This window comes from Nesoenas mayeri, assembly GCF_963082525.1.
Source record: "Nesoenas mayeri genome assembly, chromosome: 6".
NCBI lineage: Eukaryota > Metazoa > Chordata > Aves > Columbiformes > Columbidae > Nesoenas > Nesoenas mayeri.
In genome coordinates, this window is record NC_137545.1 from 440,195 (window position 1) to 468,034 (window position 27,840).

Sequence of the window (27,840 nt, forward strand, 5' to 3'; positions counted from 1 at the left end):
CATTTTCCCTGCAGTTCCAAAGAAAACGTGTCCCTCTGCACAAGAACAGAATTCTGCTTCCACCGATGTACTTTTAGCAGCACAAAAAAATCACTCACTGTGCTGTAAAAGCATTGAAACCCATCGAGCTCACAGTTATATGTCTAATTTCATCCTATACAGAGGTGGTTTTCGTCTTGTTCAGGTGATAAAACAGTCCAATTTTGTGTTTTAGGCCTTTAAGGGGGCAGCTCCAGCTACAACACCAGCACCTCCGAGTAAGTTGCTTCACAGAAGTTGCTGGTTTATACCAAGGGAATTACAACAAGGCATTACTGAACATTTACTGAAGGTTATACAACAACGGGAAGCATACAACTTTCACATACATGTAGCATCCTCACTACGAACGCTCAGAGCAAGACACGAGTGAAGTGAGGGCTTTGCTCCTGTGTCACTCCCACCGCAACGCTTACAGAAGTCTGCACCTGCTCCCTGAACAACGCTCTGCTACCACCCAGCGGCTACTGGGGCCAACAGGAAGCTGTTTGACCTCTCCTCACACCAGCAGTATAAAGAAATACTGTCCCGTAAACGTCTACACACGTACCGACCGCTTTCCCGCCAGCACGTCCCCACAGCGCTGCGCCGGCGCCATTTTCTGCCTGGTCGCCACGCCCCCAGGCGGGCGGGACGAGCCCGCCCTCCGCCCGCCCTCCGCCCGCCCTCCGCCCCGCCCCGCCCCGCCCCGCCCCGCCCCGCCCCGCCCCGCCCCGCCCCGCCCCGCCCCGCCCCGCCCCGCCCCGCCCCGCCCCGCCCCGCCCCGCCCCGCCGCCATCTTGTGTGGCGCCGGTGGGCCCCTTTCCGGGATCTCTGTCCTGGAGAGGCTGTAAAAGAAACCGAAAACCAGAAAAGCTAGAATACCTAACGGCCGGACTCCCGATAAAATCGTAAGGGTTAGCGAACGTGCGCCGGCACACGCATAGTGGTGGGAAGGTGGCGAGAGGCAGCTCCCTCGCCCCTCAGCGCGGGGAGGTCTGTGTTCTGAACGGCGTTGCTGTCTACGCGCGGAGCCGGCTCGGGGCTCTCCGGTGGCGCTAAGCACGAGCGAAAAGCGCTCTGCGTGTCTTGTTGTTGTGGAAAAAGAGAAGGGACACGTCAGACCCCGCCCGGAGCCGCCCCTTTCTCCTCCTCCTCCTCCCGCTGCGAGCGCCGGACCCGTGCTGCTGCCGTAGATGAGGCTTCCCCGGCTCGTTCGGGTGCGTGATACCTCTCCCTTCGCCTTCCCCTCACACCTCCGTCGTCCCTGTGCGCCCTGAGGACAGGCGCCGCAGCGCCCCGGGGCGCGGGGGCTGAGCCCGCGGGGGCTGAGCCCGCGGCGCTGGGGACACCCGGAGAGCCGGAACCGCGCGGGCCTCGCCCCCACTCCTGTCACATCTGCTGGAGCGGAGTTTGCCTCTCGCTTCGTTTTCCAACTGCCATTTAAAATGACGTAGTTAGAATGCTGAGCGGAAATATGCGTGGATTCCCCGCGGTAAAACCAGTTTTAATCCGGTTGGTTTGTTTTACTAGGAGGACTGTGGTGTTAAACATCTCGAATGGCAATTGGCGTGGTCACTACTCGCTTACACAGAGAACTGACTGGTTAAGCCTCGTACAGTAATGAGAAATACGAAAGTTCCTGCGGGATTTCCCTGTTTTTCCCAAAGTATCTCGTACCAAATCTTCTTTGTCTCATTGGGAAATGTGGAAGCTCTGGAGCAGGCTCTAAACAGTCCAGCACTTAGAAAAGTGCTAGCTGATACAGACCTAAAATGCGGTTACCTTTGCCTGGTGTCCCCAGCCCGGCCTCTCAAACAGAGCAGAGGGAGCACAAAACGTAGCTTTGGTGGCTCCCGTGGTGAAGTCACTCCTGCTCTTTCCCTTCAGCTTCCGCACAGCTCATCGCAAACAAAGGTCATTGTTCCGCTCAGGGCTACACCCGCTCATGTTATATCCTGGTTTTGCTGCTGCAGATACAGTTGTGAAGCGTTACAGAAACAAATGCTGTCATAAATTACAGGCTCTATTGTAGACTACGGTTAGAGTGTGAAGGGTTTCCCTGCCTCTCTTTAAAGACCTTCCTTCTTAAAATGAGGCCTGATACGTTGACTTAGCATTGTTAGTGAGGGATACTTCTCTTTGTCTTTAGAATCGCATTGGTATTTATATATTGTGCAGCATTTGTGCTGCAATCATTGGAACAAGGGTTTAATGTGTGGTATTAAACATCAAAGAGGAAAATTGCTTAAGCTTTATACATGTGTACCAGCCTCTGCTTGTTAATGCCAGCAGGGAGTTACTGGAGTTTTGTGTGTCTTTGCATGTGAAGTTTTATTTCCTGCTCTGTGGATAAGGGAAAAAAAATCTGTCCCTGATTTTGGTTGTATGCTGTATGGACTGGATGCAGTGTGAAATAGTTCACAAATAGGAGTGCAATTAACTTTATTAGCTTAGTAGAAGCTAATGAACATACAGATGTTTTTCTGCCTGTTTTAGTGTGGAAAGGAAATTATTTGTGGTCTGAGGGTTAAATATGCTTGCCAACATTCTCAGGTGTTTACCTTAAAAAATATTCTTCTTGTTAACCTTGTTTGCAGTGCGGTACTCAGGATCTAAAGATAGTTCAGACTTAGACAAATATAGCTGTGGCAAAGGCGGTTTGCTGGGCAGTATGTGAGAAATTCATGACCTTTAAAATCTTACACTTTGTTCAGGAAAGTCTGAAGGTTAACTAAACCCAGAAACTTATATTTAAGTGCTCTTTGGTACTGTCCCCTTGAGGTGTGTTTTTTCTCAGAGCTCTTTTGGGGATAGGAGAACACTTGAGTCACCCTAGAATCAGTGATTCTCTTTCCAGAAACCCTATTTCCCAGAAGAGCCCTTCCTCTGTGAAAGTGTGGGATGATCGTGAACTAAACCAGGCTTACAGAAAACTCTCCCCTCACCAGTCATTTCCCCCCGCGTGACAGGGGTTTCCAGATTCTTTGCATACCAGAGGGAAAGAGATTTTGTTGTTGTTCTGTGTGTAGAATGTTCACACATTCTGACATGATCCTGCAGTATCCTTGGATCTGTCAGTGGTGGTGGTTGTGTTAGACTGCAGCTGTTTGGAATTATTCTAGATTTTCTTATAAATTTGGAATGTAAATGGGAATGTGTAGTACTTTAGTTTTCCTATTTTCAACCATTTTCCTGCTTTCTAAGCTTTGCATTGAAATCTTTACTCAATACGCGGATTATTGAACCGAAGATGAAAATCTTGAGTGTTTTCTTGCAGCAGTATTGGCAAACTACACATGCAGATGAACACACAAACTATTTAGGGCCGCTTTATCTCTGATGACTCAAATTTTTCTTTCCTCTTGAGAAGAAAAGCTGGTTTTCCTCTCCTCTTTGTACATTCAATAACTCTCCTCATTACAGTACCCAGTTATCTAAGTTCAAAGGCTGCTGGGTTTTACGGTGCCATTGCTTTTCCCTTTTTCTTTGATTGTTGCAGGTATGATAACTGTATCTGTAACACTGGCACAAGTGGTCCTATCGGGTGGAAAGGTGAAGCACGATGCCCTTCACCTCTCAAGGTGAAGTGGATCTGGCTCAAATCCGTGCAGATTCTTGCTATCAAAACAGGATTACATGCTTTTTAGATGCAAAGTTATAAACTGTTTTAGTTTATACTAAACACATCATTTCCCTCTTACTCATTTCCCACTCTGAACCCTGGGGGAATAATTGTTACTGAGAAATCACTACACGTGCACAGTTGGTTTTCCTTTTATTTGAAGCATCATTTCTGGTCCACCAGACCGGTGGAATCAGAAGAATTCCTGATCCAAGGTCATTTTACCCCCAGCTAGAATGAGGAGGGAGCCCCCAGCCGTAATTTGTGATGTTGATATTTGTCCAACAGAAGATGAGCTGTTGTGATGAACTTCGTCAATGAACCATCATTGGAGATTACTGGATGGAAATCAGTGTCTGCTGGATTTGGATCGGTGATTTGGCAATGGTCAAACACCAGTCTCGCAGTGTTCCTGTGGACAGACCTGCACACAGGTAAGAGAGTTTCAGCACTGGAAGCATCGATAGGCTTATTTTTTTATATATATTGAGCATGTGATTTACCTTGTATAAAGGAAGTTCACGAAAATAAATAATTCATATGTGTTTTTTAAAGGTAGATTATTTTTAAGATAGCATATAAATAGTAATTTTGCATGTCTGAAATTTTAACTCTGTAGGAAATTCCTACCACACACGTCTTTTTTTTTAACTAGTTTTAAAAGATTAAATAGAAATCCACTAGAGTAGTTTTTAAAAAAAGTTTATCTGAGATTTCTGAAAATGGTCAGAAGTTGTTAAATTCCCATCTCTCTTCAGACTGAGTCATAAATATGACTTCTTCAAGCTCTTTTGAAAGTCCCAGCTGGATGTACCTAGGAGATGCTTTCATATGAGTGCTTTGGGCGTCCCCCTTCTTGACTGCATTGTATCGCAGAAACAGTCTGTCTTTCTGTGTAATTCTCACAAATCTTTGATGTTAGATTGAAAATAAGGCGTTAGTAAAAATATGCTTTTCTTCTGATAGAAAGCCGTACAAAACCTGCTCCAGTGCATGAGGGATTTCTCTGCTTCTCAGGGGCCTGAAAAATGTTCCTACCTTGCCCTTCCACCCCGGCAGGTCCATGTGTGAAATAGAACAGGTTCAAAAGTACGAATGTTTTGTCTACCCAGTTTGATTTTGTTGAAAGCAAAACTTTTCAGCTTGCTGTATTAAAAATATTGTGGTCCTAGGTATGTGAAAGGGAAGTGCAGGAGTACTTAGACTGAGTAATGCTTTTGTCTCTTAATGTGATGGGTTTGTGATATTTTACAGCTTGCTCGTGCTGCCTTTCCTTACCCACCTGTTCTGGTTTGCTGCTGAAGGTGGGCCCTTGAGGCTGTAGCAGCTGCTTGGGTTATAATCCCCTAGTGATTCAGACATTCTATCAGCAAGATTGACAGTGCTTTTTTTGCCTTTTTTTTTTTTAATACTGATGATTTGCTGTTGTGACTGTCAGCACCAGCATTGGAGGACAAAGCCAGTGCAGCCTTTGACTCCACAGGGAATATGGCTCACTGGGATAGATGTACATAAAGGAGACTTTGCCCTGGGAACTTGAGCTTGACGAGCTCTTTTAGTGGGCAGTGGAACCCAATCCACGAGTTTAATCAAATCCAAATCTTACACTCTAAGGAAAGTCAGTGGATGTACAGTTATTTTTCATTTAAACAGCATTGGAAGGCGGTAAAAAAACAAAACAAAAACACCCACAACTTGTAGATGAGTTTATCTCACCTCCTTAATGCATGGACATAGTATGTGGCATGTTGATTGTGACTTCCAGAATGTATAGCAAAAGGCTCAAAATGTTTTAAAAAATGTTTTCCAGGTACTAGAATCTTTTAGTGTGTTAGGCTTTGAAGTCAAATTGGCTTTTGCTTTTTGGAATAGTTTCAACAAAACTATGCAGTATAGTGACTGAACTCCTTGTAAGGGCTAAGATTTGCCTTCACATTGCTCATTTCTCTTTTCTCCGTGTAGGCAACAGGGATCAGAAGAAGTTAGATAGAATTTCCATTGGTGGTGGGAGCGGAAATTGAGCGTAGCGCCCTACTTAATTTGTTAATCACAAGGGTGGAGTTTTTTCTAGGTTTGAATTTTTGTTTCAGTTTTCATTATGGTGAAACATGGATGTCACATGAAGAAAAAAGCAGTCTATGGCTTACGTATGCCTCAGAGTTAAGCAATTTGCATATTTAAGGTTAGAATTTTTTCTTTGTGTGTTTCTTCAATCTTTTTGAGTGTGGAGGGTCTGTGTGGGGAATCCTTAAAACCTCAATGACTCATTCAGATTTGAACCACTTTAAATGATACTAGTAAGTAAGAAAATCCACATATTCCTGAATTTATAAATAAAAAATGTTTTAAAATATTACACATTATATTGTGAATATTTCCTTTATTTTAACTTAAGGCAAAGCATATGCTTTGTAGTAGTGCTTTTATATGGTGAGGTTAATTCTTTTGTCTGCAGTGTGTGCTTATGTGTGCTTACCTCTTAGCTCCAAAACTCCTCCTAAAACTTCCTTGAGACTTTTAAGGGAGAAAAGGTGGTGGTAAGCAGGGGACTAAAGTGTTGCTGGGAGTTGGTCAGAGCTTTAGACTGAAATTGTTGTGGAACTTCACTCTTATTTCCAGAAGCACTTGAAATGTCACTCATAACCAAGCTGCTGACTTGTGTAAATTCCATAGGAAGTGAAACAGACTTGTGTTAAGGTTAATTTTACTCTTGAAAGAATGTACATCTTTTTCAGATTAGTATGACCCACCAATTGCTTTTGGTTCTGTAATGAACAGCTTGGAGAACCCCTTGAGAACAGGAGGTTTGCGTAGACTACCTTGGTGTTTTAGTTGTTAGTTAGATACGGCAGATAGCAGTTAACAGTGAACTTGAGCAGCACATCACCGATTTTAGTACCTTTTAATTCTCTCTCACAGAACAGCTCATGTAAAAATGCCTCTAGTTAAGAATGAACACCAGAGAAGTGCTGCGGTACCCATGGCCTTCACACCATGTTGGCGTCCCGTTTAAGAACCAGTAGGCTGGCAGTTTCAAAGGGACAGCGACAAAGTGATGACCAGGTGCCAAGTGCCAGCTGTCCTTATTCACCAGATTGAAGAAGAATTGGATAAAGAAGAAGAGGAGATGATGGTTTTTCTCTGCCGAGACCTTGCTCCTGACTTGGCCACTGCCGACCTTAGAGAGCTGTTGCTGGCTTTGAATGAGAGGGAGAAATTGTCTTTTCTTGGCTTGTGTGAGCTGTTGTACAGAGTTAAGAGGTTTGACTTGCTGAGGAGGATCTTGAAGACTGAGAAAGCAGTGGTAGAAGCTAACCTTGCCAGGAGTGTCAGCCTTGTCCCCGATTACAGGTAATCCATTTAGTTCATATTGCAAGGTTACTCTGTTTTGTTGAAGATGTCTGTGGGTTGTTTTGCTTGGGGTTTTTTGTGTGTTTGGGTTTTTTATTTTGTGTGTTTTGTCGTGGTTGAGACAGACAAATGACATGGACCAAATTCTTTCAAGATGAAAGTAATAGGTGCCATTTATTGCTACAAGTGCATTTTTATACGATTCTACCAGTTCATGTGTCTTTTCACTATTGGTTACAAGTTACAGCACTAACATCTCATTGATTAATTTTTCTATCATCCATGTTATTCTTCCATCCCCTTCTCTCTCACGGGTACATCTCTCCTCTCTCCGGATACTCCTTTACTCCCATCCTTCTCAAGGGTAAATCTTAATATCTCAAGGCTGATCTCTACTCCCATATTTTCTGTCAAGGATTCCACAGACCCACTGCAGTTTCCCAGAGTGTTTGTTTTTAGTTTTTTAAATAGGTCTTGTGGGTAAAAGAAAACCAGAAAAGGGCATTATGTCTGGAGTCACAGTGAAAATAATAAGACTTAGCAGCTTCTTACAAGTCATGGCATCTATCTCTAGGGAGTTTGTGTGTGTTAATAAAACCAGTGATGTTTGTACAGTTCTAGATTAGCAGATAGAAATGACATTTCAGAGGAACACCATTAGTTAGAGATATTTTCTTACCTCGTTTGCTTTGGGCACACAGCCTAGTGGTATAGCTTTTCTCAGGGGACCTGTCTCCTACTACTTTTTACTCTGTAGTTTTAAGAGGCTTAAATTAAGAAACTCCAGTTAGTTTCTTTGAGAGACATCAGAAGGAGATACATGTACTCACAGGGAAGATTATCCTGTGTAAACTCATCCCTGAAATAAACCCCCTGTAATTAGTAGGTAAAAAGTTAAAGATGTGTTCTGTTGTGTCATTCTCTCACTTCATCTCTGTTGAAATACGAAGGAGACTTCTGTTTTCCTAACAGCGGTTGTTACACAATCTGAGTAATATGAGTGCTGATTAGCAAGAATAGGCATTTTGTAATTCAGTCTTGGAGCAGGGTAGGCTTTTTTTCCTGTCGTTTAATTGGGAATGGTACCTTAAGACTGGAATGTGGGAGAAGTTGGATAAGGGTGGGATCTTGCTGGAAGCTGATGCTTTAGAAAGGTCTCATCTTTATTTCAGGGCTCTGATGGTAGAGATGAATGAGAACCTGGAAAAAGAAGAAGTGGGTTCTCTTGCCTTTCTACTCAGAGATTATGCACCTCGCATGAAAATGGCAAAAGATAAGGTACGTCTTTCTGCTGGTCTCCTCTGGAGCAATGAGAGGTTAGAGTGAAAAGGGCAGTAGTTAGACAGCAGAGGAGGGGAGACACCGCCACAAGGCGTAGCAAGACAGGAGGAGACAGAAGTGGCGAAGTGGAGGAGTAGTTGCTTCTATTTCTGGTTTTGTTTTTTAATTGAAGGAAAGCAGCATGGGAAACTGTAAGAGGGAACAGCGAAGGTTTGCTGTAGTGAATGGTGTTATCATCAACCTCACAGGCAGAAGGCATTCAAAAAATATCTCTTCAGCATTACTGATCTGAAAATTCATATATGAAGGACCTCAAACCAATAACCGTATGAAATGTATCTTGTATTACAAATTCACTTTTTATGTCTGTGCTCTGCTTCACTTATAAAACAACAGCTTTATTTTAATTATGTCTTTGTCTCTACATTTGCATTCTGACTATTTAAGTGCTCTAAGAAAGCAGAGATTCAGTAGAGGGGTCAGAAAATGATCACTCTGTGTAGAAAACTGAAGATTTGTCTCTGTCCTTTGAGGTTTTCTCTTTTTCTCTCTTTAACCAAAGGAGGAGAGAGGCCCTGCAAATTCCCCAAAGCTTTTCTTACCTCTCACTTTGTGGCATGTGAGGTGACATTCCAAGTGGCTGGCTTTGTACCGATGAGGAAATGCAAAACCGTTTCCTCAAAAACATTACTTTCTAGTTTCCATTACTCCTACGATAATAATTCTTCTATCTTCCTGGTAATTTTCTTAGTGTTTCAGAAGGTAATATCTATAGCTCTTGAGTACACAACCCTTATGACTTCCCCACATGATCTTCTGTGTTGCTTTTGTTACTTACTGATAGAGGAAAAAATTCTAGTATGAGAATTTGGTTTTCTGTTGCTATTCTAGAGTTTCCTAGCTCTTGTGATTGACCTGGAGAAACTAAATTTGGTGGGTCCTGATCAACTGGACTTGATAGAAAGTTGTTTTCGAAATATTCACAGGATAGACCTGACCAAGAAGATTCAGAAGTACAAACGTGAAGGTAAGATGCTATTTTTGCACTGGTAACTCTTGATAGCAAGGATCAGATGTGCTCTTAACTGAAAATAAAATAATGAGTTAGAGTATTTGCATGCTTCATGGAAGTAGGCTTTTAAAACAGCTGATATATCATGGTGTATTTCTCTGTGTGTTTGTGTTAAATTTTCAGCTTTAATGTCCTCCGTTCATTCTCAGCCAGTGTATGTAAATGCACTTCAGGCGTCTCTCCCTAATCTCAGTCTGATAGATCCTCCTTATAATTCAGGGGTAAGTAGACAATAAATCAGACAGATACTTTATTTCTAAATATTACCAGACACTGAAAGGGGATTAATCTTTGCAGAGCCTAAGAAATGAGTAACGTGCTAGTAACATGGCTTATTTCTCTTATTCCTGTTATTTGCTGGGTTTAAGGTTTGTTTTAAATCTGACTGAGAAAGGTCCACTTTAAAGAGCTTCTGTGAATTTTTGCCTATTAGTTGGACATACAAAGTCTGTATCTTGAAAGTTTTTTCTACTATACTGGGGAGTGAAAAGTTTTGCTTTGACTGTTCTTTGCAAAACAGTATTATTCTTTGTACTTCTAGACTTCGCAGGGAAAGTAGCTTTTTAACTTTGGAAGCTGAAGGTTATGGCTTTTTAAGGAGCGCTTTTCAGGGCTTTTTTGTGTTTTGTTTTAATCTAATTTTAACAAACATACCTCAGTATGTGAAAAGTCTTCAAATCCTATTGCATGCAGTATTCTTTATATTTGGGTTAGGTCTGATATTGTAATAGTGTGACCTTCCTTAAAGTCTTCATGTTTGCAGAATGAGTTTGAGGTTATTTCTGTCACGTCGTCAGTAAATATAAATGTGTAAAGCTTATATACAAGACACCAGTGATGCAATTTGTCTTTACAAACAAAGCCACAACAGCTTTGATTTCCAGACTGCTAATGGCAGTTTTCATGACTTTCTGTATTATGATAATATTGTTATAATTTCCTTTCTAATACAGTGAAAGTTCTTCCCTGCTGCTCTGTAGAAAACAAATTTCACATCTTCAGAGGGTTTTTTTTGGTTTGTTTTACTAGTTTAGGGAATAAGCTTTTATTTGCTGCTCATGGCAAGCTGGTAGTTTTGTTTTGAGGAGGAATGGTTTGGGGTTTTTTGTTTGTAGGGGTTCTTTTTACTTGTTTTGTAATTCTAATTAGCTGATATATGTGAATCTAAAATACATGATCTTTTATTGAGGAAGAAAAATACTATTGTGTTATATTTTGAACACACGATTGTTAATACTTGAAGGAGAGAGGGGAAAATATACCTTTTTTCTTCATTTTAGATCCAGAATACACACAGATTAAAATCGCAAAATGGACAAAGTCTTATTCCGGGTAAGAGTATTTTGTCTGAGTTTTGATGATCTAAAAGAGCCAAACGATTAATTTCATTGTATCAAAATGTTGTTTTATAGTTGTGTTTATGGCTAATCCAGCTCATAACAACAGGAGCAGAGAGTATGTGGTACCTCTGAAAACTGAGCCTTGCTTTGTTGTTTGCTCTTGCATTTGCTTTGCTTGTGCTGCCAGATATTAAAACTCTGTTGAAACTGGTGTGGGCTTCCACTGTCACAACTTTTGAACGGAGTAAAGATTTTATTAATACAATCATGGAGAAGGTTGAGTAGGCAGCTCTGGAGGCCTGTGTAGTACAAGTCTTGAGCAGGAAGTTGTTGGGAGTTCAGTGGCTCTGCCCAGGGCAGCCAGGAAGGTGCCAGCAACTACCAGGTTCTTACCACACGGATTGTGTTTGTTCTGGAAACCCAAAATACCTCTCAAATATGGTGATTTTTTTTTAAGAGTACTTGACTGCATTCTCTCAGTGCAGGAGAGGTGGTTTGCTTCTTTGTTCTAGTCACAAGCAGTGTAGAGTGCAATCCAAATAACATTTTAGAGGTGCCTCTTTGCTTGTGTTTTTTTTTGTTTAACTTCAGTAGCATATGTAGAAACAAAGAGGGGTCCAGATGAGTGAGAACTTGGCTGGATTAAATAGGTTCCTCTTTAACTGATTTAGCCTCGAAGAAGTATCACTGGTACCTACATACTGAGATGACTTCTGTATGTTTTAACTGCAGCAGAACCCGTCCACATGTCCATTCAGGAATCAGGACCAGTGTCACAGAAGGTATGTGCATATGCATGTAAATATAATAAAAACCTCTGCAGGTATTTACCTTGGTTTTCTTTGTTTCATTTTGAGATTTCCTTTAATTGTGTGCAGACACAACAATGTGTACATCCATATCTCCCTCAGCTGTAAACAGGTCCTATGAATTGCTTTTGCAGACCATATTTTTAATGCAAAATATTTGCTGCTACCATGGAAGCAACAGTGTGCAAAATGCATGTATGTAAGATGTGCATACAGATGTGCACACAGCGTATTTGTTAGTGGAGGCTGTTGGAAGTCGGACCTCCTGCTGTTTGCGTTAGAAGTCACAGGGCTCCTCTGTGTGCAGTACATTTTCTTTATTCTGTCCTCGTCCCTTGCTCTCCAGGTAGCAGATGGCCATGCTTTGGGTGCTAATGATAAGAATGGACTCCTGCTATTTTCTGTAGCTCTCGTATGGGCCAGGAACCGGGGAGTTACCTATAGCGAATAAATTGTAGCCTTTTAAAAGGGACAGGAACTGTGAAAGAGTCATTACAGATTATGTATGAACAAGGAGGCTGTTCTACCACATAAGGAAATAAATGTTTTGATGAGCAATGCCTGCTTGCACACTTGAAGAACACAAAAGTTCTCTACACTTATTGTGTGGGCAATATGAAGCTTATAGCTCCCAACGTCTCCATAGCAGTTACAGTTAACTAAATTGATTTGGAAGCACTATAAAAAGCCCCTCCACCCCATACAGCCTTTTTTTTTTCTTTTTAAATATTGGAAGATCTGTCCAGTGTTAAGGTTCAGTCTCAAACTTCTTTCTCTCATTTCTAGTACAGTCTTACTCTTTGTTTAAGGATCATTATGGCAGACTGCATAACACAATGCAAAGATTAAGCCTGTATTAGCGTGTCTCCTGATTATTTTTTTTTGCTTTTATGGTGTAGGTAAGACATACTACATCCCAGTAGATAGACTTCTGCTAGCTACTCTGGAAAAACAGCAGAATGTAATTGAATAGACCTGAGGTGGTTAAATTTGAGAAGAGAATCAAGTCTGCAAGTTGAGAAAGTGATATATTAACTTAGTATTTGTCCTTCACATTCTTTAGGTGTTCGTTGATCAGTACAGAATGCAAAGTCAGCCTTTAGGAATATGCCTGATAATAGACTGTATTGGCAATGATGCAGGTAAGTCTGGAATCTGAAGTTCCTTGTCCTGTTAATCTCAGATAACTAGAACAGTTTAGTATGATGTACGTTTCTCAGCCAGACTAAGGTGATGTTGTCCTAGTCAGCTAGTCTATCAGTTCTAGTAACTGTTTAAAGCAGAGAGTTGGAAGGCCCAACCTGAGGTTAAAGCCAACTCTCCTACCTATTGCAAAAAAGATTTGAGGGTTTTTTTTTTTGGCGTGGAATCTCTGAATTAAAGAACTTATAAAGGGATGGACTGAATCTGGGAAGAGACAAAAAGGATGTTTAGAAACCAACAGAACAGTAATATACCGTCATGCAGCAGGTTGTTGGCAAAGGTGGTGAAGACAGGGTTTCCCATCAGTTAACAAAACCAAAACTAAAGCTTTTGTAGATGTGAAGCGTAATCATATTGGACACCACAGACTTGGAACAGCTGAAAGCACAAGGTCGTTTATTAATAATGCATCGTGGCTTCTGTTACATCTTGCACACACATTTAAACTGAAACCATCACCAGAGCTTTATAGGGAGAAGAATCTTTCATCCTTCCCTCTTAGTTTAGTTACAAAAAAAAAAAAAAGAAATCAAACAAAAACACCACACAGACACAAAACCACACCAACCATTTGCATGTAGAATTCAAGGTAGTCAATGCCATGCTTACAATATGGGTTTTTCCTGATTGCCTTTGCAGAATCCAAAAATTAGATTCTTGAATGGTCAAAAAACCTTGTTCTCTAATCATTGAGGCTAAAAATAAAACGAGGAGAGTACTTGCAGTCAGCTCTGTAATAGGCCGGGAGATTAAGAGGGTTTGTGGGCACATCTTTCTCGTAACTAATGGTCCAGAAGGTGGACCAACTTAGAATTATCGATGTAGCTGTTGAAGAACAGTGGATGCAGAGCAGACACAGAAAGTACCATTTTGATGTTAGCTTGACAATAGTATTTTAGCTAGATTATATAAACCAAGATACCCAGTTTGCCATTAGGGTGACAGTAACTAGAACTGATTCACAATCCTGCCATGCGTGGAAAAGGGGGACAAGGAAGGTGCTTGACTCAGTTACATGCAACTGGAAGCATCCTTGGCAAACAATTTTGGTCTGTCCTCCCAAATTCATCAGTGACTGCTGGAAAAAACAAAACAAATAAATGATGCAACTGCTTGATATAGAAATTAAATTTTTCAATCTAAAACACTTCTTCACTTCTACTCTCAAAAAAAAAAAGAAAAGGCTGTCTTTGTACCAAGAGGAAAATGAATCCAAGACAGCCTGCCAAGGGCTGGCACACTGGGGCGGGGGCAGCTCTTGGGATCAAATGTTCTGCTCTGTCCTCTTGTCTCTCCTTTACTTTCCTGGTTTTCTTTGGCACTGGACATTTCCTGTCTCTGTATGGGCAGTGTATATGTGGTTTATATTAAAGAGTGGATGCAACAGGTATGAGTCAAAGTGATAGCTTGTGGCTCTCTGGACACAAAATACCTGTGGTTGTAACCACAGGCATCTGGTTTCACTCCCATATTAATAAACATCCAAAGTATAATAGCTGTTCAGAGCGTAGCACATTTTCCTGCAGCGCAGGTTAACACAGATACAGTAGAGTTAAATCTTGATTTTTGGCTATCTGCAGTTTTAACTTCTAAGATATTTGAAAAGGTTCATTGTTCAGCTTTTTTTTTCCACTGAAAATGCCCTTCTGTCACAGCTGAGACTCCAGTGTCCATTCTCCACCTGGAGTCTGACATAGTAAGAAGTGTAAATCACTACAGCAGGTTCCTTTTTGCCTCATGAAAGGGAGTCTCTGTTTCTGATGCAGCTCTATATAACGAACATTCAGAGTAATTTTGAAAAGATAAAAGGTGAAACAGACTTCCCATGCTATCCAGATCACTCTCTACCATTTTGAGACTGTTCTGTGTGAAGCATTTTGTAATGTTTTTTCTTGCCTAAAGTTCTAGGAACTTCAGATACTGGCTCTAAATGAAAGCATGCAAGTGTGTATGGAATTTGGAACAGATCACATGCCAAATAATAGTGTCTTTGCTGTCATGAATTACGTAACTCATGTTAAAGGCAACGTGCATGTAGCACTATAAGTATGTAATGTACTGTGATCAACATCAAAATGCTCAAAATTTTTTTAATTATTGTGATGAAATAAATGTCTTATGTCCAGTAGCTAAATACTGTGAGTCAAGATAGTCAATATTGAGCCTTGATGTGCTGTAATTTAATTACATCTTGATTTTTTTCAGATATGTTGGAAGAAACCTTCAGAGGCTTAGGCTATGACGTTCGTTGTCACAGATACTTAAATACAAATGCCATGGTTCAAACTTTGCTTGAAGTTGCAAGGTTGCAGAAGCACAGAAATTGTGACAGCTTCGTTTGTGTATTGGTCAGCCGTGGAAGTCCTCAGAGCATCTTCTGCACAGACCATACCTTTTCTGGATTCCCTTTGGAACAAATAAAGAAATACTTCACAGCAGACTCGTGTCCTGAACTCCTGGGAAAACCAAAGCTTTTTTTTATTCAGAGCTACATTGTGCCAGAAAATGAGCAAGAATGTAGTAGTCTGTTGGAAGTGGATGGGAATGGTGAGAAAAGCATTGCTAATGCAAAACCCCCTTGTAAAGACACTATCCCTCAAGAGGCAGACATCTTTTGGAGTCAGTGCAAGGTGGATGCGTCTACGTTAGAAAAATCTGGAACTTCATCCTCATATTACCTGCGTTGTCTCGCTGAGCTACTCCGCAATCCTCATAAAAGGTAAACCAAAAGGAGAAACGAACCCTTTTCCTATAGCAGCCTGCTGTCCTAGAGAAAGTGATGCCTTGAGTTTTTCCTATCTGGACCTGGAATCTGTCTTCATGCTGTGCCATTGGTTAAAAGAACAAATAACCTGATCCTGAACGATGGCACAGATGGGCAGTCTAAAGTAGGAGTGAAGTTTCTGATTCTGGAAATGAAATTGAAGTGTGTTGTGGCACTGGGGCTTGCAGAGTGAGAAGGGAAGAACATGTCCTGGGTCACGTATGTCAGTGCTTTAGACACAATTGGAAACCAGGCACATACCAGGCTGTTGCTAAGCTGAGTGTTGCCTTTTATCATTAAGATGAGCTCTGCTTGCAAGTATATAAAGCCAGTGCCTTAGCTCAGGGAAAAGGCAGCTGAGAGGGAAGGGTTTTGTCCTTTCTTTAGATCTAATTAACCCTCTGCTCAGGGAGCCAGCCAGTCTGTAGTCTTGAATTTAAACTATCAGAAAACTACCTAAGAGATTATCAAAAAGAATCTGGGCAAAAATCGGATATGTTTGAATATATAACTTAACAAGTTTTCTTTGTACAGCTGTTTTTCAAGGCAGTTTCAGGGTTAACATTTAGCACCTTTTTACAAACCCTAAAACCTTGTAATGAATTGCAGATCATCATGTCAGCATCACCAATATCATGATGGTAATGTAGCTTATAACAGTCTCCAAAATGCATATTCAGCCTTGTGTTTTAGAGGTGTAACCTCTGCAATGAAGACTGAAAATTGAAACTTTGTCCTTGCCGAGTCTGAAGTAGGCTTCTCTCCTGGGGGTTCTTAATGGTGTCTTGTTTGTTCTCTAATGGAAAGCTTTTACTTTTGTTGCTGCAGGAAACTCTCTATATTAGATATCCATACGGAACTGAACAGAAGAGTCTATGAATGGAATCAGACTGCTGACCCAAGCCAACAATACTCCCTTCTGCTCCAGCACACACTGAGGAAGAAACTTTTTCTTTCTCCCACTTAACTGCTGCTTGAAAGGACATTTCTGAAGAGACGACAAGAAACACTTACTGTGATCCAGACAGTTTCGCACATGCTTTCACTTTATGCCTTCTTGTTACATGTGTATATAAAGTGCATATTGCATGCAAACACAGGGATTTAGAAGCATTTTGGTGTGTCAAGGCACCAGATTTTATATTTTCATACAGAAGGCTCTGAAAGTTTGGATGAGAATGGCAGCTATCGTATAGCCTGGCAACAGATCTTACAACCAAGAGCAACAGGTAAACAGGGTGGAAAGAGCGCTAAGCTGCATAGCTGTTGTGTTTTCCAGGGTTTTGTGGGTTTATTGTTTCTTTGGTTGTTGGTTCTTCTGTTGATGCTTAAAACACATACAAGCCAGTGCAAACCACTGAAATTCACTGGGTACTTTCCCCAGTACCTCCCAGAGACTGTAACAAAAGAGATAGATGGTCATTTAAATAATTTGGATTCCATCCACCTGCTGCATTTGAGGTTGTGATTCACCCAAAACGCTGTGTCGCCAGTACTGGCCGCAGCACACAAGGGTTACGTGTTAATAAATGAGAGAATCTGCCGTGGTTTGGGCTGTGTTTTCCACTGATGCAAACATTGAGTCTGCATGTGGCAGCACTTCACAGTAATCTGCCACACAGTGAAAAGAATGTGGGATTTTGGCAGGTGTTTGGTGGAAGCTGAAACATGATGCATATTTATTGCAAGCGGCCTAGTTGTAAAAATGTAACAAATAGTTGAACCTAAAGGTCATGTAGCAGCCACTGGCTCTTAAGACTGGGTTAAATTAAACACCTCACTGTCACTACTTTTGCTTATGAAGAAGGATATGTCTTTATTGATATATTTTTTTTTTTTAATTATTATTATTTCTCCCCCCCAAAATTGCCCTTGTTATTCTGAAAAAGACATGAGTGAAAATTGTCTTAAATACAGAAATTTTTCTCTGGTGGAGCAGATGCTAGGCATCAAGATTTCTGTTAACCTGCTTGTTATATAGCAGCACAACCTGGATGAGTTGTACTGAAATTTATTGTCACTGAATTTGTGGTGTTCTCTTCCCTGCTAAAGTAAGCCACTTGCAAACTTACAATACTCCTGATACAGTCTTCTGCCCAGGAACAAAAATGAAGGCCTTGGCATGGCTTGCTTGGTTCCTGGTGTAGGTGCACCATACATCTTTCTGGCAGGTGTTGCATGCAAGCGGAAAGGAAAGGGGTATTCGTTCGTACAAGGTATGTTAGTTCCTTGAGCAAATATACTGCAAAAAGATGTTGTGCTAGTGTAGCTGCATTTGATTTGAGCAAAAACGCAGGTGTGCTTACATATATAACCTCACCAGCAATGCTTTTCGGTGTAGACCAAGACTAACAGGCACCAAGCCTATTGATACTTGGCATTGTATACTGTCAGTATACATTAGGATATTGAGAATCATTAGGAGGGCTTGGCCAGTAAACTTACTTTAGTAGCAGTGACTTGTTTTAGTCCTCGTTATTATACTGTACTTGGGTGTTAGTTTGACACCATTTGTATTAACTTTCTTTAAAAAAAAAAAAGTCTTCTGAAGTTTCATTCAGAAAAAAACAAATGAGTTTTCAAGTAGCTTCAGTAGTTGAAAGCAGAAATTGCTTTTGTTTGGCAGAGAGTAGATACTGAAGTCTAAAAAGTGCTCCTGAGTCCTTCTTTGTTTGGTGATGCAGACCAAGTCTTCCTGGCTTAGGAAGTTGCTAAGCTGCTGGTTGCTGAGGGTTGTTAAGAGCATACCAAGAGGAGAAACCCGCTGAACCAAGACCTTATGTTTTTTAACCATGTAAAATATTAAGATTAAAAATATATTTATGTTAATGTACCATTGTGTATAATATATAAAATAAATTTTATATCATTGTATGTTTTCACTCATGATCTTATTTTTAAATTTATATTCAGTTTTATTTGCATGTTCACTCTAAGAAGTTCAATACACAGATGTGATGAGAAGAAATTTTTGCACAATTTAGAAAAAGAATTTACCTATATTGCAAGCTTATGCATTCCATATTTTTTCTTTCTACTTTCATAAGCTACATTGTCATCTTTAATAAAAGTATATGAAAACTTTTTAATAGCTTTGAAGTGGGAAATGTAACCCAGCATTTTTTGTTAAACTAGCATTACTTGTGTTATTTGTGTTACTGTAATTTTATGCAGGCACAGGCATAATAGAAAATCAGGTTTTGCAAATTCAGACATCTTCTAAAAGCTATTTCTTGAGCATTAAAGTAAAAATACTAAATTGAATTTCATGCTGTTACAGGTGTGGATGTAAATGCATCATAGTGGGTGGGAGAGGGAGCAGGTCTTCCTCTAAGTGTACTGTTTTCTATGAAAGGACCTACTGAACTGGTCTTTTGCATAAACTAGTGCTATATTGCTGCTGCCTCTAAAAATACCTTGTGTCTTAAAATAGTGCTCATCTGTAATCTACACGCTCAAGTAGAGCACCGCATTGCATCAACAGAAGGGTCCATATTATACGTGATAGGTTAAGAAAAACATTCATTTCTAACCCTGAATATTTAATAACTGTCTTACAATAAAACACAGTTGTAATTTTGGAACTCTACCTTGCTCATGTTTCATGAGGCAAGAGAAGGATTAGAAAATTACGGATACGTGGTCTTACAAGTTACTTCCTGTAGTGGCTGGTAGATGAAGGAAACAGTATGAAACAAATATGTTTTCTGTGTTTGTAAAAATACAATGCAATTCCTAGATCTATGTGATATTAATAGATGGGATTTCTTTCACAAATTAACTTCACTTTCTTCCTTTTTGCTTACTAGCTTTTGAATGTGATGAGCACTTCTGCTGCTGTATAGACAACCAAGAGCAGGGAGAGTGGAACCAAGAGAAGGCAGAGAGATGAGGGAAAGAAATATGGACGTTTCAAGCAGGAACAAGAAGGGAAATGGTAAGGAGAACTGAGAGAAGTAGGGAAGAGTTGGAGGAGAGAGCATCAATATTTGAAAGAAGAAAACAGGAGAAAAATGGAGAAAGGAAGTAAGAATGATAGTAGCTATCCTTACAGGATTTAATGATGTGGGGTTTTGTGGGTTGGTTGGTTTGGGTTTCTTTGAGTGATGCTAAATACAACTACTTAATCAAAATATTATCTCTAGGATATGTTCTGTCTCTGATAGTTTTGTGACAATGTAGGCTTGGTCCAAGGGTTTTGAAGTGTACGTATTTACCCCCTTAGTGCATGATACAGTAAGTCCATGTTCTCTTCCGTAAGAAATGATGTAGAAACACAGCTTTGAAAACTTATCGGCTCCTGTAAGTAACCCTTCCAGTGAAAAAGGAGGCCTCTTGTGTCTGGCTGTGATCACAGCCCTCTAGCGACCAGAGACTTGTGGGGACATTTCATGGATTGTGTAGCGTTCATGGATCTTGGAGACTGATTTTCTACACCCATGTCTTGACCCTCAGTAGATTCTTAAACTGTCGCAGCCCTCATTTGGTAATTGTTAATCGAAGCAGCAGTCACTGCCTGGACGCTGCTTTTGAGAGTGGCATGTAGGTGGGCTGATCCCCTGTACGCACTGCACAGTGGAATGTTGCACTCAAGTCAGTATTTATTAACATGCAGGAATTTGGGGATGCCCGTTGTCGGTCACTTGTGTCCCTCTGTACACATGATATTCTTTCTCTACTATGCACCTAAAATTGGAGTCTGCAGAAGTGACTGGTTTGCATCAAGTTGTACATGTATTGCAGATAGATATTGAAGAATGACACCAAGCTTGCTTTCGGTGGCTAAAAGAGAAGGGGGAAAAGAATTAATTCTGGATCCATCATGAGTTTAGGGTGTTAGCACAGGAACATAAATGGTGAAATTCATGGTCACTGAATGCCAAAATGCCTAGTGTTCAGAACCTGATGTTGAACAAAATCATAGAAGCCCCTCCTCTGCTCCTGCGCTCTCTGTACTTGGAACAGGGCTGTCACACTCTGCTCCTTGGCCCTGACCACCCTTTCAGTTTTGCTTCCTGAGAGCTGAAATAGACCCTTGCTGTGCTTCTGCATGTGCTCTATTCTTGGAAGAGGGCAAAGGGAACTGGTGGAGTACAAGTCACCAAATCACAGAGTGTCAGGGATTGGAAGGGCCCTGGAAAGCTCACCCAGTGCAATCCCCCATGGAGCAGGAACACCCAGATGAGGTTACACAGGAAGGTGTCCAGGCGGGTTGGAATGTCTGCACAGAAGGAGACTCCACAACCCCCTGGGCAGCCTGGGCCAGGCTCTGACACCCGCACCCCAAACAAGTTTCTTCTCAAATTTAAGAGGAACCTCCTGTGTTCCAGTTTGCACTCATTGCCCCTTGTCCTGTCCCTGGTTGTCACCAGCAGAGCCTGGCTCCATCCTCCTGACACTGCCCCTTTCCATATTGATCCCCAGGAATGAGTCCCCCCTCAGTGTCCTCTTGTCCAGCTCCAGAGCCCCAGCTCCCTCAGCCTTTCCTCACACGGGAGATGCTCCACTCCCTGCAGCATCTTGGTGGCTGCGCTGGACTCTCTGCAGCAGTTCCCTGTCCTGCTGGAGCTGAGGGGCCCAGTGCGTTTCACCCCCTCCTCCCTCCACCTGCTGCCCATACTGACTGCAGAGAGCGGTTCCTGGGCTGGGGGGACCGGAGGAGGTTCCGCACCCTGCGGCCGAGCGCTGGCAGAAGCAGCCCGGGCACGGCCGGGGAAGCGCGGCCGCGTTCCCTGGGAGCCAGCCCGCTCCGGGGCCGTGCCCCGCGTCCTGCCCCGGCTTCCCGAGCCGACCCCGCGCTGTCCTGCTTCTCCCCCCGCTGCCACCGCCGCCCTCCCGCTGGCCTCGGCGGGGCGCACGGAGCCCCGGAAGGGAACACTGGGCCCGCCCCGCCGCTGCCGGCTGGGAAAGAAAGCGGGCAGCGCTCGCCGGAGCTGGAGTTGGTGTGGGAGGTAAGAAAGGAACGACTGAGAGGCTCTCAAGTCCAGAGCCTCCGTCGCGATCTTTCCGCTCGATATTGTGCGGCGGCCCCCGCGCTGGCCGCGGCTGAACCCTCCGCGTGCCCGTGGGGCTGTGGGCTGACCCTCGGCATTCCCGTGTGCTCCGTGGGTTTGCATTATTCTTAAATCTTTTAGCCTGGCAGTACCCCGATCAATAAAACTTTAAAGGAAAAAAATAGTAATTTGGTAATCCTCATTGCTTATTATATGTGATCTTCCTTATCTAAGGGTATATTGTGAAGCATGAAAAGAGATGCTGATCCATCGCTTTTTGTTATGTTAATGTTCTGCCTGTTAATGTCCTGCCAGCTCTATCTGTAAACGTCAGGGTGATCCCTGGCAAACCTGGGGAGCTGGTGAGTCCTGGGTGTGTAACTGCTGGGGGTTTAGCTCCATCTTGTTTTACTGGAGTAGGAATTGTTTGCTTATTTGCTTCCTTTGCTTTAGGACTCTCTTTTTTACCATGATGTTCTATAAATAGCCTGTAAAATGCATGATGTGGTAGAGGGTTCTAAGCAGTAAGCTGAGCATTGGATGAGCCAGCACCATTCCTTTAATTGTAGGACTGGGAGACTGGGAAGGGAGATGACAGACAGCTCAGAAATGCAGCACCAGCAGGAAATCTTTGGAGTGAAAAAAGCTTGTCAAGAATGACAGCAACACAGACTTGCAAACCGTTTTAAAGGGAGATGAAGGAGTTTATGCTGGATCTTGCTTCAGTTTGTTTTCCTGATGAAATGACTATGTACACCTGGTGTAAATGCAGCTTACCCCATTCTCTTAAAGCAGTGCTTTTTTTCAAAGTCATTTAGTTGAAATCACTTGCTCTAAATTCTGAATTGTCATAATTCAGTTTGAACCTGGATTATATAGGCTAGTTAATTTAGGCAGGAGTCAGTTCTTCTGCTAAATATAGTTGGTTAAAGCATCTAGATAGGATTTTAAAGTAGCTTTTAGCTAAATGAATTCAAAGTCTGATTTACTGTGAAGTGATATGATTTCCGTGTTTAGATAACTGGCTGAGATCTGAACTTTTTTGAAAGCAGCCTCAGAGGGTATCACAACACACGGGATTTCATGTAAGTAGAGAAGGAATGTGAAGAACAACTACTGAGCTATGGATTGTTCAGAACATCTGCCAAGTTCGGCCTTTGTTGTAGTCTCGTGTTTGGAGAAGGAAGTTTCAAATGTATTTGAAAGGAAACTCTTCTTCTGCAGAGAATGCAGGGCTTCCGAAGAGCTGTTGGATGAAATCTTATTACAAGGTTTGTGGTATTGAAGTTTCAGGTGTTACTAGCGTTGACTTTGTACTTGCATGCAGAGAGACTGTGGGTTCCAGCAGCATGGAGCATGATGTCAGCATGGAGCGTGATGTCAGCATGGAGCATGATGTCAGCATGGAGCGTGATATCAGCATGGAGCGTGATATCAGCATGGAGCATGATGTCAACTTGAGGTTCCGTCAGCAGCTTCTGCTCATTGATGAACATCTGGTGACTGAAGATGTAGCAGCTTTAAAATTTCTCTGTACTGACTTGCTCCCCTTCAGAAAACTAGAAGGTGTGAAGTCAGCACTGGACATCTTTCAGCTTCTCATGGCTGAAGAATATCTGAATGAGGAAAATACTTTCCTGCTAGCTGAACTCTTATACAGAATAAAATATCACTCCTTGCTCAAGAAACTTGGTTATACCAAGGAGAAAGTGCAAGAATGTCTGCATGAGAAGGGAAGAGTGTCTCCGTACAGGTAAGCTTGCATTGGGATTCTGTTCTCTCTGTTACTGCCATTTAAGCCATTCTGTTTCCCTTCCCATTTTAAATTCTCAGATCACTTTTAGTTTGTACACTGTCTTTTCTTCTGCTTTCATGTCACTGGCTCTCTGTTACAGGCAGATGCTGTATGATTTGTCAGAGAACATCACCAGTGAGATGTTGAAGGATATCATATTCCTCCTGCAAAGCCATCTTCCAAAGCGACAGATGACTCTTGTATGTGAGGAAAGAGCCAAATGTGTACATGGTTGGGAAGGGAAGAAGACGGGAGGGTGGGAATAGAAGGAAAAGCGTGAAGAGAAAAATATTTGGCAGATTAGGACATAATCTGCAGCTGGGCTGGCCAATACTGATACAGTTAGCGAGGAGGAAGCTGTTGACATGTAAGCGTGGAATTTGGTGCTTTGTGCCGAGGTCAATCACAGCCTTGCATTAGGTCATCAAATCTTTGCCGTGTTTGAGTCATGTGCAAAGGAGATTTGTGTCGGTGTGTCATCGGTGCAGTTTCAGAGCCATAAGGGCTTCTCAGAGCCGAGAGTCATTAATATAGTTTGGGTGGATCTGTTTAAACAGGATCATGCCAAATAATAACACAAGCAGTAGCTTTCCATGGAGCAACATTTCCACCTCCCACAGTGATGTAAAATTGACTGTTCGGACCTTGTTGGTAGGAAGCAAACCAGATAATACTGTGATTGTGTGGGTCAGGCAGGGCTGAGGCAGGTGTTCAGTTCTAAGGAACAATAACTGTTTCACTCTATCCTTTTGTCTGCCAGTCCGCCCTGGAATTGCTGCTTTTATTGGAAAAACAGGGCCTTCTAACTGAAAACAATGTACAGATGCTGGAGGAAGTTTGTATGAAAGTTTCCCCTGATCTCCTGGAAATGGTGAACTGCTACAAAAGGGCAAAAGGTGAGAAACCCAGGGTCAAGGAGCAGGTTTGTAGATGTGCACTCCAACAGGGCAGTTACCTGCTGGTAAACTGGCAAGGCAAACCCTGTGTGCGTGTGTGCACATTATCAGGGCTTGTGCTGCAGTCTGTAATATTCCTTCATTTAATGTCCTGTGGAGTCACTATAAGCATACTGGGGAAAAAAGTCCTATTTCTATTTATTTAAGCACTGGGAAACAAATTCTGGGAAGTACAAAGCTATGTCTTCCCAGTAGGTGCAAGGACATTGAGCATTTAATGGGTTCCATTCCTCCATGCTTTCTGAGTGTGTTTCAAAGTTGCTTTCTATTTGAATAGATTTTTCAGTAATTATTATGTAGCTCCACATTTGCCTAATGCCCAGATTCATACTGGTTTAACCAAAAGGCACTTGGCTCCTCTCATTTTGGCTCTTTCTGCTCTTAGTGTCGCTGCCTCAGCAGGAGAACACTCTGCCAGTCAAGGAACCTTCGCTGTCTCGCTCTGGAGGCACAAGAGTCTTCGCTTCCCCACAGGTACACTGGAGCACACTGGGGTTTAGTTGGCTGAGGGGTTGCTGAGTTTTCTTGCCTTTACTTTGAAACCATCCTGGCTGCGAGACACAGAGAGAAACAACTCCACATTTCTCTCTTTCTGGAACTGGCTTAGAAAAAACTTCAGGGCATCTTGAAATTCAAAGTGATAAGGGTTAGTGTGCAAAGACCTTGTGAGAGAGATAAAAGAAGGCAAGAGGTTTTAGGAAGCTATTGGAGGCACATAACAATCTTCGTCAATAAACTAGAGGTCTCCGTAGAGCAGAAAAGATCTCTTTTGTGAGGTCCCTTCTTGGAAACCTTATGTGTAGTCTTTAACCTCATACAGCAGAGTAAGCACTGCTTTCTCCCTCCAGCTTTTTTCCTTCGAACTGCTGCAGCAAAAGTACTTAGTGCTGTGGAAGGAGCTTGGAGTGCTGCCTTCATTTTGTTCTACTAAAACACACAAAAGCAGGTGTTTGCTCTCTCTAGTGAGCACAAAGCAACTGGAGTTTTCTAAGAGATGGTATCTGAAGTTTTGGTGACTTCATTTTTTAAAATGTTCTCCTTAGGAGCAGGAGGTAACTTTTAAGTCTTAGCAAAACTGGAAGTGTGGCAGGTTTATGCACTTCTGAGATCTCTGCTCTGCTTGCATTCCTTTCCAGTGGATCAGGATGAACCACCTGCTCCAGATATTCATCACTACTCTCAAAAAAACCCAGCTCTGATGTCTAACAGTCCTACAGTTTCACTGTGAACCCTCTGCCCCTCTGAAGTTAAAATGTGGTCATGACATTGGAAGCAGTTAGTGATTTCTATCCCATTGCCAGTTCAGATTGCAGAGTTTGGCTGCTGAACCCTTCCTTTTGTGTTCAGATAAGCAGCCCAGCTGCTAAACCTTTCCTCTGCAGTTTGATAGAGTGGTGACAGTGTGCTCGAGGCTTCACCCGTGTCTGTTCGCGCAGGGAGGCACCACTGAGTTCCACATTTGCAAAAGTAACCCACAGTCCTAGGTGCTGGATGCCAATTTGGAGACACGTTAAGGAAATATGAGTAAGTTGAACAAATTGATGGAGGCTGTAAGCTTTTTCCTCTCCTTTCTACAGAAAATTACAAGATACAAAATGGATGGACCACACAGAGGATTTTGTCTCATTATTAATAATGTTAAGTTTGGTACATCTCTTCAGGAGAGGAAAGGTTCTTGCAAAGATGCTGGTAAGTCACTAAAGTGATATTTTTTGGAGGATTAGTCTCTTTTCCCTGTGTGATTTGATGGTCTAGTATTGCCTTATATTTTGTTGTCTATATTTTAGTTAGTTAGTATTCTTAAAGAGGTATGTGCTAAATTATGTTATTTGTGTATCTGAGGGGAGGAATGGTTAAAGGATGAGTAACCATTGAGTTTTTGATGCAGTTGGATCATTTTGAATAATTTTAAGAATCCCTTCTTACTTAACCTTTATTTATAGCTATAATGAAGAACTTTAGTTCTTAGTTAAACTGAACCATCATTCTACATAATGTAATGCAAGATTCCATAATGAAGCAACTCTACGCATACTTATTTTATTCTTTTCATCCAACTTATCTCTTGTGTGTGAAAATCTAATAGTTAAAAATGCAACTGGGAAGCAGTGATGCGAGGAAGGGTTTGAAAGATCTAATCTGAAACTTGGGGGAATCACTCAAATTTTCAGGTGTCATTTGTGAGTTCACTTAATGTGTCATTATTCATTGTAAAATGATTATATTTTATGAAACTTGTCTAGAAAAATCCAGGAACACTGTGTTTGAGCTGGTGCCATCTTCTTGTATTCCAGTGAACCTTTAGTTGGTACCAGTATAAAGGTGAATCTGCAGAAATGTCAGGGTGGAAGGTCTTTCCCAGTTCAGATTATCTTGCATGGTGACTTCATAAAATTGTTTTCTACTGCCTCAATTTTTTCTTTTCTCTTTCTTTTCATTACAGAGGAACTGGAGCGAGTATTCACGTGGCTTGGTCTGGATGTGCGGATTTACCCAGATCAGACGTCTTGGCAAATTAGAGAGCTCCTGCGAACTTGGCAGCGTTTGCCCGATCACAAAGACAGGGATTGTTTTATATGTTGTATTCTCTCTCATGGAGAGTCAGGAGCGATCTACGGGAAAGATGAGGAGCTTATATCAATCCGCACGATCATGTCGCACTTCACTGCCAAACATTGTCCACAGCTGGCTGAAAAACCCAAACTCTTCTTTATCCAAGCGTGCCAGGGTAAAGCGATCCAGTGTCCTGTCTACGTCGAAGCCGATGCACGAATTCCTGACTTGTCCTCCATGCAACGGAGCGTTTCTCCTTCTGAAAGTATTCCTGAAGAGGCTGATTTCCTCCTAGGCATGGCCACAATTGATGGATACGTCTCTTTCCGGCACGTTCAGCAGGGTACTTGGTATATCCAGGCCCTGTGCAGCAAGCTGCAGCTGTTGGTACCACGGTAAATACTTGCTTTAGCTCTTCCATGAAAAAAAGGGAGGAACTCTCCCCTTTATTTGGTTTTTTCCTCCAAAGGCAAATTCACATAGGAACACGAACCTGTGTTCTGAGGTGGACAAAATGAGTTAAGCCGATGATTTGTTTGCTTGCCACTGATAAATTTACATTAATGCTGTTAGTACCATAGAGATAATCTGGACAATATGAAGTTTATTTTAAAAAACCTCAAAACCTCTTATCTATATTCTGTAAAGCAGAACCGTCTGTTTCTTGAGTGCTTTTAGGTAAAAGTATTTTATTCCATTACTGGTTGAATCAAGCAAAGAGGAGTAAGAAAAGGTCGTTTGTTTTTAATACGACTCAAATGAGAACAAAAGAGAAATTTGGAGAAGAGGATGCATTTTCTTTTTTGTGTTTTAAATGTTTATATTGTGTCTTTAGATGGTCTGGGAGGTGTTAAATAGGGTGCCGTCTGCTCCTTAAGAAATCATTTTTAAATTTTTGCTCTCCTTGTGGCTCTAGGGGTGAAGATATTTTGTCGATTCTTACAGAAGTTAATGAAGATGTGGGCAGACGCGCGGACCGCTGCGGGACAAAGAAGCAGATGCCCCAGCCAGCATACACCTTAAGAAGAAAATTGATATTCCCAATACCAAGACACCCTCCTCCTTCACATCAACATTGAG

The 27,840-nt window shown here is 41.9% G+C and overlaps 2 protein-coding genes across 5 annotated transcripts; both read left to right on the forward strand.

Annotated features, from left to right (window-relative positions):
* The first annotated feature begins 822 nt into the window (after positions 1-822).
* Positions 823-19,256, forward strand: CFLAR (CASP8 and FADD like apoptosis regulator). 4 transcript variants are annotated; one of them, XM_080346373.1, is made up of 12 exons: positions 823-1,238; positions 3,932-4,077; positions 4,610-4,732; positions 6,563-6,994; positions 8,167-8,272; positions 9,167-9,302; positions 9,471-9,568; positions 10,628-10,679; positions 11,420-11,469; positions 12,560-12,638; positions 14,905-15,418; positions 16,292-19,256. In XM_080346373.1, the coding sequence occupies exons 4-12, from the start codon at positions 6,699-6,701 to the stop codon at positions 16,428-16,430; spliced, it is 1,470 nt and encodes a 489-aa protein (XP_080202499.1). In that variant the 5' UTR covers positions 823-1,238; positions 3,932-4,077; positions 4,610-4,732; positions 6,563-6,698; the 3' UTR covers positions 16,431-19,256. The 4 variants fall into 4 exon arrangements, with proteins under 4 accessions (XP_080202499.1, XP_080202496.1, XP_080202498.1 ...); XM_080346370.1 differs by lacking the exon at positions 4,610-4,732 and having other exon boundaries at positions 6,540-6,994; XM_080346372.1 differs by lacking the exon at positions 4,610-4,732.
* On the forward strand, positions 16,573-27,808 carry LOC308041597 (caspase-10-like). Its single transcript, XM_080346378.1, has 9 exons — positions 16,573-16,692; positions 19,273-19,489; positions 22,784-23,209; positions 23,352-23,451; positions 24,012-24,147; positions 24,593-24,681; positions 25,785-25,896; positions 26,651-27,155; positions 27,706-27,808. The coding sequence occupies exons 2-9, from the start codon at positions 19,398-19,400 to the stop codon at positions 27,710-27,712; spliced, it is 1,467 nt and encodes a 488-aa protein (XP_080202504.1). The 5' UTR covers positions 16,573-16,692; positions 19,273-19,397; the 3' UTR covers positions 27,713-27,808.
* Positions 27,809-27,840: the final 32 nt, after the last annotated feature.

Coding starts and splice junctions, on each gene's coding strand:
- CFLAR (XM_080346373.1), top strand. CDS start 6,699: ATGACCAGGTGCCAAGTGCCAGCTGTCCTTATTCACCAGATTGAAGAA. Junction 8,273..9,166: donor TGAAAATGGCAAAAGATAAG/GTACGTCTTTCT, acceptor TTGCTATTCTAG/AGTTTCCTAGCTCTTGTGAT. Junction 10,680..11,419: donor TGGACAAAGTCTTATTCCGG/GTAAGAGTATTT, acceptor TTTTAACTGCAG/CAGAACCCGTCCACATGTCC.
- LOC308041597 (XM_080346378.1), top strand. CDS start 19,398: ATGGTAAGGAGAACTGAGAGAAGTAGGGAAGAGTTGGAGGAGAGAGCA. Junction 24,148..24,592: donor CTGCTACAAAAGGGCAAAAG/GTGAGAAACCCA, acceptor TTCTGCTCTTAG/TGTCGCTGCCTCAGCAGGAG. Junction 24,682..25,784: donor GAGTCTTCGCTTCCCCACAG/GTACACTGGAGC, acceptor TCCTTTCTACAG/AAAATTACAAGATACAAAAT.